Source organism: Penaeus monodon, chromosome 39 (assembly GCF_015228065.2).
Source record: "Penaeus monodon isolate SGIC_2016 chromosome 39, NSTDA_Pmon_1, whole genome shotgun sequence".
NCBI classification, from domain to species: Eukaryota; Metazoa; Arthropoda; class Malacostraca; order Decapoda; family Penaeidae; genus Penaeus; species Penaeus monodon.
In genome coordinates this window covers 33817493-33829776 of record NC_051424.1, presented here as the reverse complement: position 1 = coordinate 33829776, position 12284 = coordinate 33817493, and the positions used below count along the sequence as shown (strand labels likewise).

General features: G+C 47.9%; 1 protein-coding gene across 1 annotated transcript in view; it reads left to right on the top strand.

The window, feature by feature from the left end:
• The window catches only part of LOC119597562 (calcium-activated chloride channel regulator 1-like), a 44550-nt gene extending 42130 nt beyond the window's left edge, over window positions 1-2420 (top strand). Inside the window, 3 exon segments of the mRNA XM_037947136.1 lie at window positions 1-923; window positions 986-1191; window positions 1193-2420. The exon segment at window positions 1-923 is cut by the window's left edge and continues 142 nt beyond it. Of these exon segments, the coding sequence (XP_037803064.1) occupies window positions 1-923; window positions 986-1191; window positions 1193-1354 (1291 nt within the window). The 3' untranslated portion in view covers window positions 1355-2420.
• Window positions 2421-12284: the final 9864 nt, after the last annotated feature.

Below are 12284 nucleotides of genomic sequence, written 5' to 3'. Positions count from 1 at the left end.
TGTGGTGGGCGTCCTTCCCGCACTCGACGTCATTCCTCCCGCCCGCGTGGTGGACCTGCGGGCGTCCGTCCTGGCAGGCAGCGGCGGCCGCGTGGCCTTCAGCTGGACGGCTCCGGGAGGCGACCTGGACTACGGCGTGGCCGATCGCTACGTGGTGATGGCGTCCCGCGACCCCGCCCAGCTCCGCGAGGGCGGCGGCCGCCTGCTGGAGGGCTGGCCGGCGCCCCTGCCTGCTCCCGCCCTACAGCAGCACACTCTGCTCTGGCCGGACTTCGGCGTCGTGCACTACGTGGCGCTGTATGCGGTCGACGAGCAGGGCAACACGGGCGCCCTCAGCAATGTCGTGAGCGTGTTCGTGCCTGCGCCGCCCTCGACCACGCCCGCGCCTCCGCCCTCGCAGCCCCCGGCGCCCCCCGCCAACACGTCGGCCGTGAGGGAGGGAGGCGCAGGCGAGCCAGTGCTGGCCGCCCTGGACACGCGCCAGCTGGCCGTGGTGTTCGGCTGCGTGGGCGGCTTTGTGGCCCTCGTAGCGCTCGTCGCCTGCTACTGCCTGGCCGCCCACCGTCGCCAGCGCAGGTCGGCGCAGGCCAAGAAAGCGCATGAGGCTTACGCCGTGGCGGCGACCACCCCCGCTAAGTTGGGGCCGCCGCAGGACTTCCCCGACGGCGGCAAGGCCCCCGCCAAAGACGCCCTCGGCAAGGACTACATGAGCCCCGTGGAGTCGTGGTCGGCGTCGCAGCTGCTCAGCAGCCGCCACGACCCGAAGCGAGGCAGCCTGTCGGCGCGCTCCGACGACGCCTCCGACCACAGCGCCTCCACCAAGAAAAGCTACGGCGACTCCTCGGCCGCCAACGACTTCTACGCCGACACGAGCGCTTACCCGTACCGGCACGACGCCTTCCTCGGCCACTACCCGGGCCCCGCAGACCAGTACCCCGTGCCCTCCGACCACTACCCGCCGCCCCCGGCCACGCCTACCCGACGCCCACGGACGGATACCCCGCCCCCTCCGAGGGCTACCCGACCACGCCCACAGACCTGTACCCGAGCGAGGGCTTCCCGGCGGCCGCGGAGGCGCGCCCCTACGTGAGCTCCCCGCCGTCCGAGTCCTTCCTGTCCGTCTCGTGCGAAATGCTGCCGCCCTCGCACGGCCCGCCGGCCTACGCCGCCTACCCCTCCTACGACGCCTCCCTCAGTCCTCACCTCCTCCAAGGTGCCGCCCCCCATCCCCCCTAAGCCCAAGTTGGTCTACACGCCCGAGCCCTACATCTACGACGCCCACGCCCACGACGCCCCCGTGCCCGCGTCGCTCCTCGCCGCCGAGAAGAGGGTGCGGAACGTGACGATGGTCTAGTGGCCTCGCGGGGCGCCCTCAGGAGCGCGGCGGCGTCAGGTGGAAGGCGCCCTGCCCGCCGTGCTCTGCTGGAATAGACGCCCACATCGAACAAGGAGAGAAAATACGGAGGCACAAGTAAGGTATCCGACCTCATTATCTTAACATCGGACGACGAACGCCACTAGAGGTAAGGGAGGCTGCAGTGGCACGGGCGAGGGGTCCCCGGCGCTCGTGCAGGAGGACGGCCTCTTCGCTCCGTCTCGTTGCTCTTTCACGGGTGAAGTGAGAGAGAACTGGACTCGCGCAAGTCGAGTGAAGCAAGTCGAGTGAAGCAAGTGAAGGCCCCCGGCTGCTCCGGGGGCCTTCAAAGACCAGGCAACTTGTTGCAAGAAAAACAAAAACAAATGTTCAGCAATGTGCATTTTATGTTATTATTGTTAAATATCATCGTTATCATCCTTTTATATTTTCTCCTTTTCGACTTCCTCTTTCTCACGCGAAGTTGGCTCTGCCGAAGGTCACCCTGGCCGCTGCCTTGGGACTGAACGTGTAACTGGACGTGTAGATAAACGCTGAACGGTCAAGAGCGAACTGACAGGTATGACCTCAGTTCAAGTCCTCCCCCCCCCCCCCCCCCCCGCCTTTGTCGTCTGTCTCGTGAGAAGAGCCTTCGTGTATCGTATCTGTGATGACCGCGGGTGCGGCCGCATGCGGATCCCGCGGCCCTGTGACTCTGACTCCGCCGTCCGATTAGCGCCGAGCGAGGATGCGCTGACGCTAGAGAGAAACTGTGTAAAGAGTGAGCATTTATCTCAAATGTAAATATTTTTTCATTTAAGTGCAAAGGAAAGAGTCTAAGAAGTCTCATGTACCATTGTATATATTTATTGTATTATAATGTATAATTATATACGAAGTTGTTTTTGTCTTTATATACAAAATAATATAGTATGTAAAGTGTGAATGAAAGTATGTGCTGATAGCTATCTATATATGTATATGTATGTGTGTGTTTTATACAGTATTATAAAAATATTGTTTTCCAATTAAGATTCTCTTTTGTAAATAAATTGTTTGCCGTTTATGATGTTTTTTTCCATTATCATCCTTACGTAAAAGTGATTCCCCGCCGCTGCTGAATTCATACTCATATTCATCATGGTCCATTGTTACCATCATAATAATGTCTGTCATTATTACAATCTAATTAATAGTTATTGGTGTTACTCTCTCTCTCTCTCTCTCTCTCTCTCTCTCTCTCCTCTCTCTCTTCTCCTCTCTCTCCCTCCTCTCTCTCTGCTCTCTCCCTCCTCTCTCTCTGGTCTCTCCCTCCTCTCTCCATCTCTCTCCCCCTCTTCCTTCTTATCTCCTTCCTTTCTCTTTCTCTTTCTCTCTTCTTCCCCGCTCTCCTCTCTTCCTCTCTTACTCTCAATCTCTCTCGTCTTCTCCTCATTCCTCTCTCTCCTCTCTCTCTCTCTCTCTCTCTCCTCTCTCTCTCATCGTCTCTCACCTCTCTCTCTCCTCTCTCTCTCTCCTCTCCCTCTCTTCTTCTCTCCTCTCCTCTCTCTCTCTCTCTCTCCCTCTCTCTCACTCTCTCTGTCTCATCTCGCTCTCTCTCTCTCTCTCCTCTCTCTCGCTCTCACTTCTCTCTCCCTCCCCCTCTCTTCTCCTTCTTTCTCCTCTCTCTCTTTCTCCTTTTTTTTCTCTCTCTCCTTTTTTTCTCTCTCTCGTTCTCTCACTCTCTCTCTCCTTCCTCTCTCCTCTCATCTTTCTCCTTTTTTCTCTCTCTCCTTTCTCTCTCTCCTCTCTTCACTCTCTCTCTCTCTTCTCCCTCCTCTCACTCTCTCCTTCTCTCTCTCTCTCTCTCTCTCTCTCTCTCTCTCTAGTCTCATCTCTCTCTCTCTCTCCTCTCGTCTTTTCTCCTCTCTCTTTCTCCGTTTTTTTCTCTCTCTCCTTCTCTCTCTCTCTCTCTCATCTCTCCTCCTCGCTCTCGTCTCTCATCTCTCTCTCCGGTCTCTCTCCTCATCTCTCTCTCTCTCTCCTCTCTCTCTCTCTCTCTGCTCTCTCTCTCTCTCCTCTCCTCTCTCCTTTTCTTCGTTTCCCCTCTCTCTATCTCTACATCCTCTCTCTCCTCTCTCCTTCTCTCCTCTCTCCTTTTCTCTCTCCCTCTCCCTCTCCTTCTCCTCCTCTCTACTCTCCCTCTTCTCTCTCTCATCTCTTACTCTCTCTCTCTCTCTCTCTCTCTCTCTCTCTCTCTCGCCTCTCTCTCACTCTCTCATTTCTCTCTCTCTCTCTCTCTCTCTCTCTCTCCATTCTCTCTCTCTCTCCTTTCTCTCTCTCTCTCATCTCTCGTCATCTCTCCTTTCTCTCTCTATTCTCATCCTTTCTCCTCTCTCTCTCTCTCTTTCTCTCTCTCCTCTCATCTCTCCACATAATCCCTTCCGAGTAGCTCTCTCATCTCTCTCTATCTATCTATCTCTATTCTCTATCTCTATCTATCTCTCTCTCTCTCTCATCTCTCTCTCTCTCTTCGATCTTCGTTCTGTCTCTCTCTCTTCATCCTCTCTTCCTTTCTCTCATCTCTCTGTCTCCCTCTCTCCTCATCCTCTCCTCCTTTCTCTCTCCTCTCTCTCTCTCTCTCTCCTCTCTCTCTGTCTCCTTTTTTTTTTCTTTTTCTTTATATAAACTTTATTCCAAAGATTACATGGTCTGTATAGCATAGTTTATTAATTAATCTTATATAGTGTGCTAAAATTTTCCATTAAAGGTTACATTATCTATAAGCTTAAAACAGCTATTTAAAACTTAATCCTGATAAAAGATGAAATTGTTCTAAACTAGATCACAAGTGAAAATTTATTAGCCTGGTTCAATACTGTAATCTTCCAGCATTCACTGCTGACTTGAACAGCGTAATGTGTCGAGATGAAGCAGGTTAGTTTGCTGAGGCTAAATGTTCCATATTCTAGAAATCTAGGCAGGAAGGACGCAGACAGGCTCCGTTTCGCGAAGGGAACCTGGACTTCTTGGGACTCGATTACTGGCTATTCTTGTCCCGTACGTGGGTGGCGTCTGCTGGTGGAAGGGCGTAGCGATGTCAGCGGGGAACTGTTTTGTTTTATGTATCTTGTAGAAGAACTCAAAGACCAGCCACATCTCTCCGATGTTGAAGGATTGAAAATGTGTTGGCGGCTCATTTACGGCGTCTTCCGTTTCTCCACTAGCCGCTGGGCTCTGTTCTGAACGGTGTCCGGAGGGCAAGAGGAGTTGCGGACAGGACCGCCATGCGAGCTGCGAATCCTCCATCAAAGAGCGGACTTGGGAGTGGTAAAGGACTGCGCCATCCTTTGCTGTCTACCGATGAAGCTATGCTCGTATTACAGGCCAACTTTCTTAGCTGCGTTCTTTGCTCTTTGACGTGACTGGTGAAGGTTAGGTGGATTATCAATCTGCAACGCCAGACTGTTGATATCCTTGCTAATACTGATGGGTTTGTTTATTTATCTTTATGATGGATGCAAGGGCGTTGTCCGGTGTCCTGACATCTAGATATATCATTGCTTGGGTTTTATCTGGTGCCGAGAGTACCTTCCACTTATTCTCAATACATTTTAGTCCAAGTGTGTCATTATATGTGTCTAACTGCGCCTCTGCGCGGTTTTGGGTATCGCAGGTGAAAGTGAGAGTGCAGTCGTCAGCGTAAGCATAAGCTTCAGGGATGAGCTGCAGGATATCATTAAATTAAACGTTCCACAGAAGTGGTCCGATTACACTGCTTTGAGTACGCTGGCTTGAAGGGGAATTCCTGGATGTGTGACCATTAACGTACAAACTCTTAATGTTCTTTCTTGGAGTTGTCCTCGAGTAGCAATAGTAGATTGCCGTCAATTCCAAAGCTCTTCAGCTTCGATGCAAGGCCTTTGTGCCAACACTCTATCAAATGCTCCTGCTAAATATCGAGTGCACCAACGAAGGTGTCCTTGCGAGTATCAAGAGTTGGTTCCCACTGTAGTTAGTGCAGAAGTAGGTCTGCAGCCGATCTCTGTGGACCTAGAGCCAAATTGTTCTTGTACGGATAGATTTTTTTTATCAAATAATGATTCAGTTTGTTGCTAAAATCTGTCAAATTTTGCCGGACGGCGTGAAAGGTGAAAATTAGGCGATGTTTATTTGGATCTGATTTACTCTTCTTTTTGTGTACTGCCACAATGTTTGGCTTTCTTCCAAAATATTAGGCCATTTACTGTACCTCAGGCATGTTTTGGAAAAGTGAGGCAAGAGGAGCACCAGCTGCCCAGCACACTTGTGAAGTGTGTGAGGACTGACTTTATCGGGTACTATGCTTTATGGACATCACCTTATTTAGATGCTGACGCTTCTGCTTCAGTGCTCACGAAAGAGCTCAGCTTCGAGTGGTCACGAGAGGGCAGACTAGGAGAAGATGGTCAGGGTCATGTACTCTCACTTTTCGGAAAAAAGAGCGAAGCCAGAAGTTCAGCCTTCTCTCTGCTGGAGGTTGCAATGATGCCATCGGCTTGTTGAGAGGGGGAATGCAGTCTCAGGGGCAAATCCCTTGTTGTGTTTGTGCAACTCCACCAGGCTTTACTTTCCCACTGAACGACAAGAGAGTTTTTAAGCGGAGGTTCCCCTTTCCATCGATTTGATGCCCATTTTTGGACAGCTTTCATTCTCCTGCAAGCCATATCATGAGCATCTTTATTTCTTTTTGTGGATGGCGCTTATAACGGTTCAGGCCTCTCATCTTCTTGTCAGATGCCATTCTACAATTGTAGCCAAACCATGTGTTCCCCTTGTATGTCCTTGTTAGGTGCATAATAGCTTGTAGTCACACTGACTCTCCCCCCCCCCCCTCTCTCCTCATCTCTCTCTCCTCTCTCTCTCCTCTCTCTTTTTTCTCTCTCTCTTTCTTTTCTCTCTCTCTCTCTCTCTTTTTTCCCTTTCTCTCTCTCTCTCTCTCTCTGCCTTTTTTTTTCTCTCTCTGCGTTTCTCTCTCTCTCTCTCTCTCATCTCTCTCTATCTCTCTTTCTCTCTCTCTCTCAATCATTCTCTCTCTCTCTCCTCTTTCTCTCTCTCTCTCTCTCAATCTCTCTCTCTCTCTCTCTTCTCCTCTCTCGTCGTCTCTCTTCTCCTCTCTCTCTCTCCTCTCTCATCTCTCCTTTTCTCTTTCTCTCTCTTTCTCTCTCTCCTTTTCTCTCTCCCTCTCTCTCCTTTCTCTCTCTCTATCTCTCTCATCTCTCTCTCTATCCTTTCTCTCTCCCTCTCTCTCTCTCTCTCTCTCTCTCTCTCTCCTTTTTTTCTCTCTCCTTTCTCTCTCTCTCTCTCTCTCTCTCTCTCTCTTTCTCCTCCCTCTCTCATGTCTCCTTCTCTTCTCTCCTCTCTCTCCTTCTCGCTCTCTCTCTCTCTCTCCTTCTCTCTCTTCTCTCCGATCTCTCGTCTCATCTCCTCTCTCTCTCTCGTCATCTCTCTCTCTCTCACCTCTCCGTTCTCTCTCTTCTCTCGTCATCTTCCTCTCTCTCTCTCTCTCTCTCGAAGGTCTCATCTCTCTCTCTCTCTCTTCTCCTCCTTTCCTCTCTCTCACGACCTCCCCCTCCCCCTCTCTCTCTCTCTCTCTCGCTCTTTCTCTCTCTCCTTTTTCTCTCTCCCTCCCTCTCTCTCTCTCTCTCTCTCTCTCATCATCTCTCTCTCTCTCTCTCTCCTTCTCTCTCTCTCTAGAAAAAAAAAAAAAAAAGCTCATCCTATTCTCTTCTACCCTCCCCTCCTTTCTCTCTCTCTCCCTCTCTCTCCCTCTCTCTCTCTTCTCTCTCTCTCCTATATATATATATATAATAAGAATATATAATATATATATATATATATATATCCTTTCTCTCTCTCGCTCGTCCTTTCTCTCTTTCTTCTCTCTCTCTCTCTCTCTCTTCTCTCCTCTCTCTCCTCTCATCTCTCTGTCTCTCTCTCCTCTCTCTCTTCTCTCTCTCTCTCTCTCATCCTCTCTTCCTTTCTCTCTCTTTCCCTTTTCTCTCTCTCCTTTCTTATTTCGTCTTCTCTCTCAATCATCTCTCGCTCTCTCTCCCTCTTCGACGTCTCGTCTCTCTCTCTCCTCCTCCTTTCCTCTTCTCTCTTCCTTTCTCTCTCTCTCTCTCGTCTCTGTTTCTCTCTCTCTCTCTCTCTCTCCTCTTCATCTCGGTCTCTCTCCTCGTCTCTCTCTCTCTCTCTCTCTCCCATGTTTATATACATGCCCATGCAGGCCATGTATATAACAATAATGTTTGACTGAATAGCCATCTTTTTTTTTTTTCATCTTCTCAGTGGTCCATAACCTGACCCTCATAATCTCAAAGACAGCTAATAACACGTTTTTTTCATTGGTTGAGACAGCGGCACTACATAATATGGATCTTCATGGGAAAGTGCTAATCTGGCTAAAAAATACTGCTACGCCAGTGAGTCTTTGTCTCTGTGCGAAACATGTGTTAACATGAAAAGGATGACCTGGGCATGTGTTAACATGAAATGGACCCTGGCAAACCATACGCAACTGGCTGTGAGCGGAGGCGCGGAGGAACAAGCCAAGAGAGGACGGAGTTGGTTGCTGCTCCTGTGAAGACCTCGTGTGTGCCCTTGTGACCTGATAAACTTGTGTTGCCCTGTTATAAGCTGTATCGTGCAGTGTGACATGCTGTGTCCCCCCCTGTCTTGTGCCTATAGAAAGTGTACGGGTAAATAACTTAATATTTTGTGTTTAATTTTCGTGCCTGCCTCGCATGGTGGCGTTTTCCCCCCTGGTATTCTGGCCTGTGGTGCTCGGTTCCTCTTGAGCTGTTCATGTCACGACCCTGTGGATAGCACGCCGTCTGCCTAGCCTGCCTTGTGTTGGTGGCTGGGAGACGAGGCGGTCGGCGTAACAATACTGAGAATGATTACCTAAAAAGGTAACACCGGCACTCTCCGTGAAAGGACACTGGACCTACCACGTACTCACTCCAAAGCATCAACAACATGAAAACTACAATTAAGTATCATGTTGTGACCACGGCGGCTCAAACATGAACCTACCGTTAAAGGAATAGCCATCTACACGAATAGAAGCACAGCCAATTGGATAGATACTTTGATATCTTACCCTGGCTTTTTGCAGGGTATGTACATTGTTCTGTAAATAAATGTAATCAAATAAAAAATCTACACCGCTCTAAACTGCCAAGAAAATCATGGAAATCCATGATCGCCAACGTCCTTGTGGGATAGGGCACTTGAAAAAAAAGAAGAAAAAAGTGATATAAAAGTTTTTTTTCCGGCCAAATGATATTTTTTTTATATAGTGATAATAGCACAGCCCATCAGGAATGTATATAACAATAATGTTTGACTAATAGCCCTCTATACGAATAGAAGCACAGCCAATTGGATAGATACTTTGGTATCTTACCCTGGCTTTTTGCAGGGTATGTACATTGTTCTGTAAATAAATGTAATCAAATAAAAAATCTCTACACACACACACACACACACACACACACACACACACACACACACACACACACACACACACACACACACACACATAATATATATATATATATATATATATATATATATATATATATATATATATATATATGTGTGTGTGTGTGTGTGTGTATATTTTTTTGTGTGTGTGTGTTATATATTATTATATTATTATTATTATTATTATATTATATTATATATTATATATATATATATATATATATATATATATATATATATATATATATATATATATATATATATATATACATATATATATTACAGAAGTTTTGGCTGTACTTCTTAAGGCAGCGAAAAGTTTGAACCACTGGTTTTCCTTTTGGTTGCTTATATTCAGAGTCGCAGCTATTAGCTCATGATCTGCCACTGGGCTTTGAGATATTTGTAGCATACTTATCATTTGTTTTGGTAACCAAGAGATCAATCAATGTGCAAGGGGAAGTTATTCTTGTTGGTCTATCTTTGACCTGTGTTAATTTCACATTCTTAATCAATTTAGCCATTTTATTATCAGGTGCTAATAGATTATCATTAAAATCACCTAGTATAAAAACGTACTTATTCCGTAAACAAATGTTCTTGGAACAATCCAGAAACAAGATGAAACACGTGACAGGTGCATAAGGATGTCGATAGATGCATCTAACAATGATAGAAGGTAGTTGCCTATCTAAATATTCAACACCTACTTTATTAAGTCTTGTGGTTATTTTTATTACCTTAATATCATCCCTAACATATACAGCCTCCTCCACGGCCACGGTCATGGCGAAGAACATTAAAAGATATATTCACTAACGAATCACTTACACTTGGAGAAATATCAACTCTCTAATGCCTAAAATATCAACACATCATCACTGACTAGCATTTCTATTTCATCTTTATGACATAGGAGTTATATATGTACAATATTTACAAGGTCCTTGTTCTGTTTAACTTTGTTAACTTCGGCACCGTCTTCATCGTCAAATTCCATTGCACTGTAATAGTCGCAAAGTCGACTTTTGTGACCATACAAATGGCAGTAGGTGCATTTGATGTTGTAGTCGTCTGTGGTTGAACTCTTCACAGTTAAAGCATCCCTGGCGATGGTTGTTTTGGCAATACGTATATTCTACAATGGGATGTTGATTCATCTTCTATTAACATGTGATTACCATTGCCTCTTATAACATTACACCTTGTGCTAGCATACACAACATACCTCTTTCTACTTTGAGTTTGCCAACGATTATCAGATATCAGGGATCTCTCATCATATGGTGATTGTCTATCATTATTCTGTACCAAATCTGAAATTTAGTTGAGTTTGAATCATTTTAAAGCCGTTGTTAGAGCCCCATTCTTTTAGCTTTTCATTAAACTAATTGATCTTATGAGGCCGCGGTGGCCGAGTGGTTAGAGCATCGGACTCAAGACTATCACGACGGCAATCTGAGGTCGAGGGTTCGAGTCACCGGCCGGCGCGTTGTTCCCTTGGGCAAGTAACTTCACCTCGATTGCCTACCTAGCCGCTGGGTGGGCAAGCCAGCCTAAGTCAGTGCCGGTCCCAGAACCGGGTAAATAGATATGGTGACTCGATAAAAACACCGGGCGGAAGGCAACGGCAAACCACCGCTCTAGATTGCCAAGAAAATCATGGAAAATCCATGATCGCCAACGTCCTTGTAGGACAGGGTTATCAGCAAGATCATCTGTTCTCAGAGTTGGCAAAAGCTCACATACAAATATCGATTGCCTACCTAGCCACTGGGTGGGCAAGCCAGCCTAAGTCAGTGCCAGTCCCAAGCCCGGATAAATAGAGAGAATTCTTCTTCATCTTCTGGCTTTAATCCCTAGTCGGGGTCGCCGGTGCGGATTTTCTTCCTCCACTCTTTGTATTCGCATCTTCATTACGGTTTGGCACGTTTTTACGTTCGGATGCCCTTCCTGCCGTCAACCCTCCCCATTCATTGGGGTTGAATTGGGCCGGCACGGTCCAATAAATAGAGAGAATGATTACCTAAAAGGTGACACCGGCACTCTCCGTGGAAAGGAACTGGGAACCCTACCACGTACTCACTCCAAGATCATCACATCATGTAAGTACAATTAAGTATCATGCTGTGACAGTCAATGTCAGAATCTGATAGGGCACCATCTCTCTCTCTCTCTCTCTCTCTCTCTCTCTCTCTCTCTCTCTCTCTCTCTCTCCTCTCTCTCTTACTCTCACTCTCTCTCCCTTACTCTCACTTTCTCTTTCTTACTCTCACTCTCTCTCTCTTACTCTCACTCTCTCTCTCACTCTCTCTCTCTCTTACTCTCACTCTCTCTCTCTTACTCTCACTCTCACTCTCTCTCTCTATCTATCTATCTATCTATCTATTTATCTATCTATCTATCTATCTATCTATCTCTCTCTCTCTCTCTCTCCTCTCTCTCCTCTCTCTCCTCTCTCTGCCACGCCTGTCCTCTGTGCTCCAGCTTCCATACTCCCGTGCCAATAAAGAATAGAAACTGCGACAACTTTACACCTCAAGACCAAAGCAGCCGTACCATTCAAGAGGGAAAACTTCCACACATCATTTACAGCTGAAAAAAAGGGCGATGACTGGTCTGGAGGAACAGCGACCCATCTAGGAAGGGAATGTATATATGTGTGTATTTGTAGGCCTAAACTGTGATACAAATTTTAACTTTTTTGAAGTGCTATTTGCTTTAGAATTTCCCAAATTATTATTTATAAGCAGAAGAACGGTATAGTGTTATCAGCTTCACCCTTCCCGGAATCCCCACGACTGCCAGAGGCCATCGCTAGACGGCCCCGACGCCCTCAGAGACTCCGGATCAGCGAGCGGCAGCGCGCCCCTCTGCGGTCATCAGCCCCAGAGAGGGGCGACGTCATGCTTCTGCTTATTCTTGCGGCGCCGCTTCTGGTTCAGCTTCAAGTTCTTGACTTCCGCTTTCTCTTTCGTCTTCTGGCTCTTCAGGATCTTTCTGATGTCGAACGCAGTGATTTCCAGTTTCTTCTGAGCTTTTGCCTTCAGCTTCGCCCGCTGGGCCAAGAGGTCCAAGCGGTGCTTCTTCTCGTCGAGGCGAACGCTCCTTCACCTGCCACAGGTCGCGGTACGTGAAGTACCCCTGGCAGATGTTGACGCAGCTCAAGTCGATGGAGGACACGATGTAGTCCTCCGACTGTTGCTTCTTGCAACAGTAGGAGGATTACAGCTCTGAGACCCTGTCGATCACTCTGACTGCGGCGCCGCTGTCCTTTTCGGGAGAGGAATCGTCCTTCTCGACGGGAGGGGAAACCTCCTTCTCGACAGGAGTGGAAACCTCTTCCTCGGCGGGAGGGGAAACCTCTTCCTCGGCGGGAGGGGAAACCTCCTCCTCGGCGGGAGGGGTGAGAGCGGTGGTT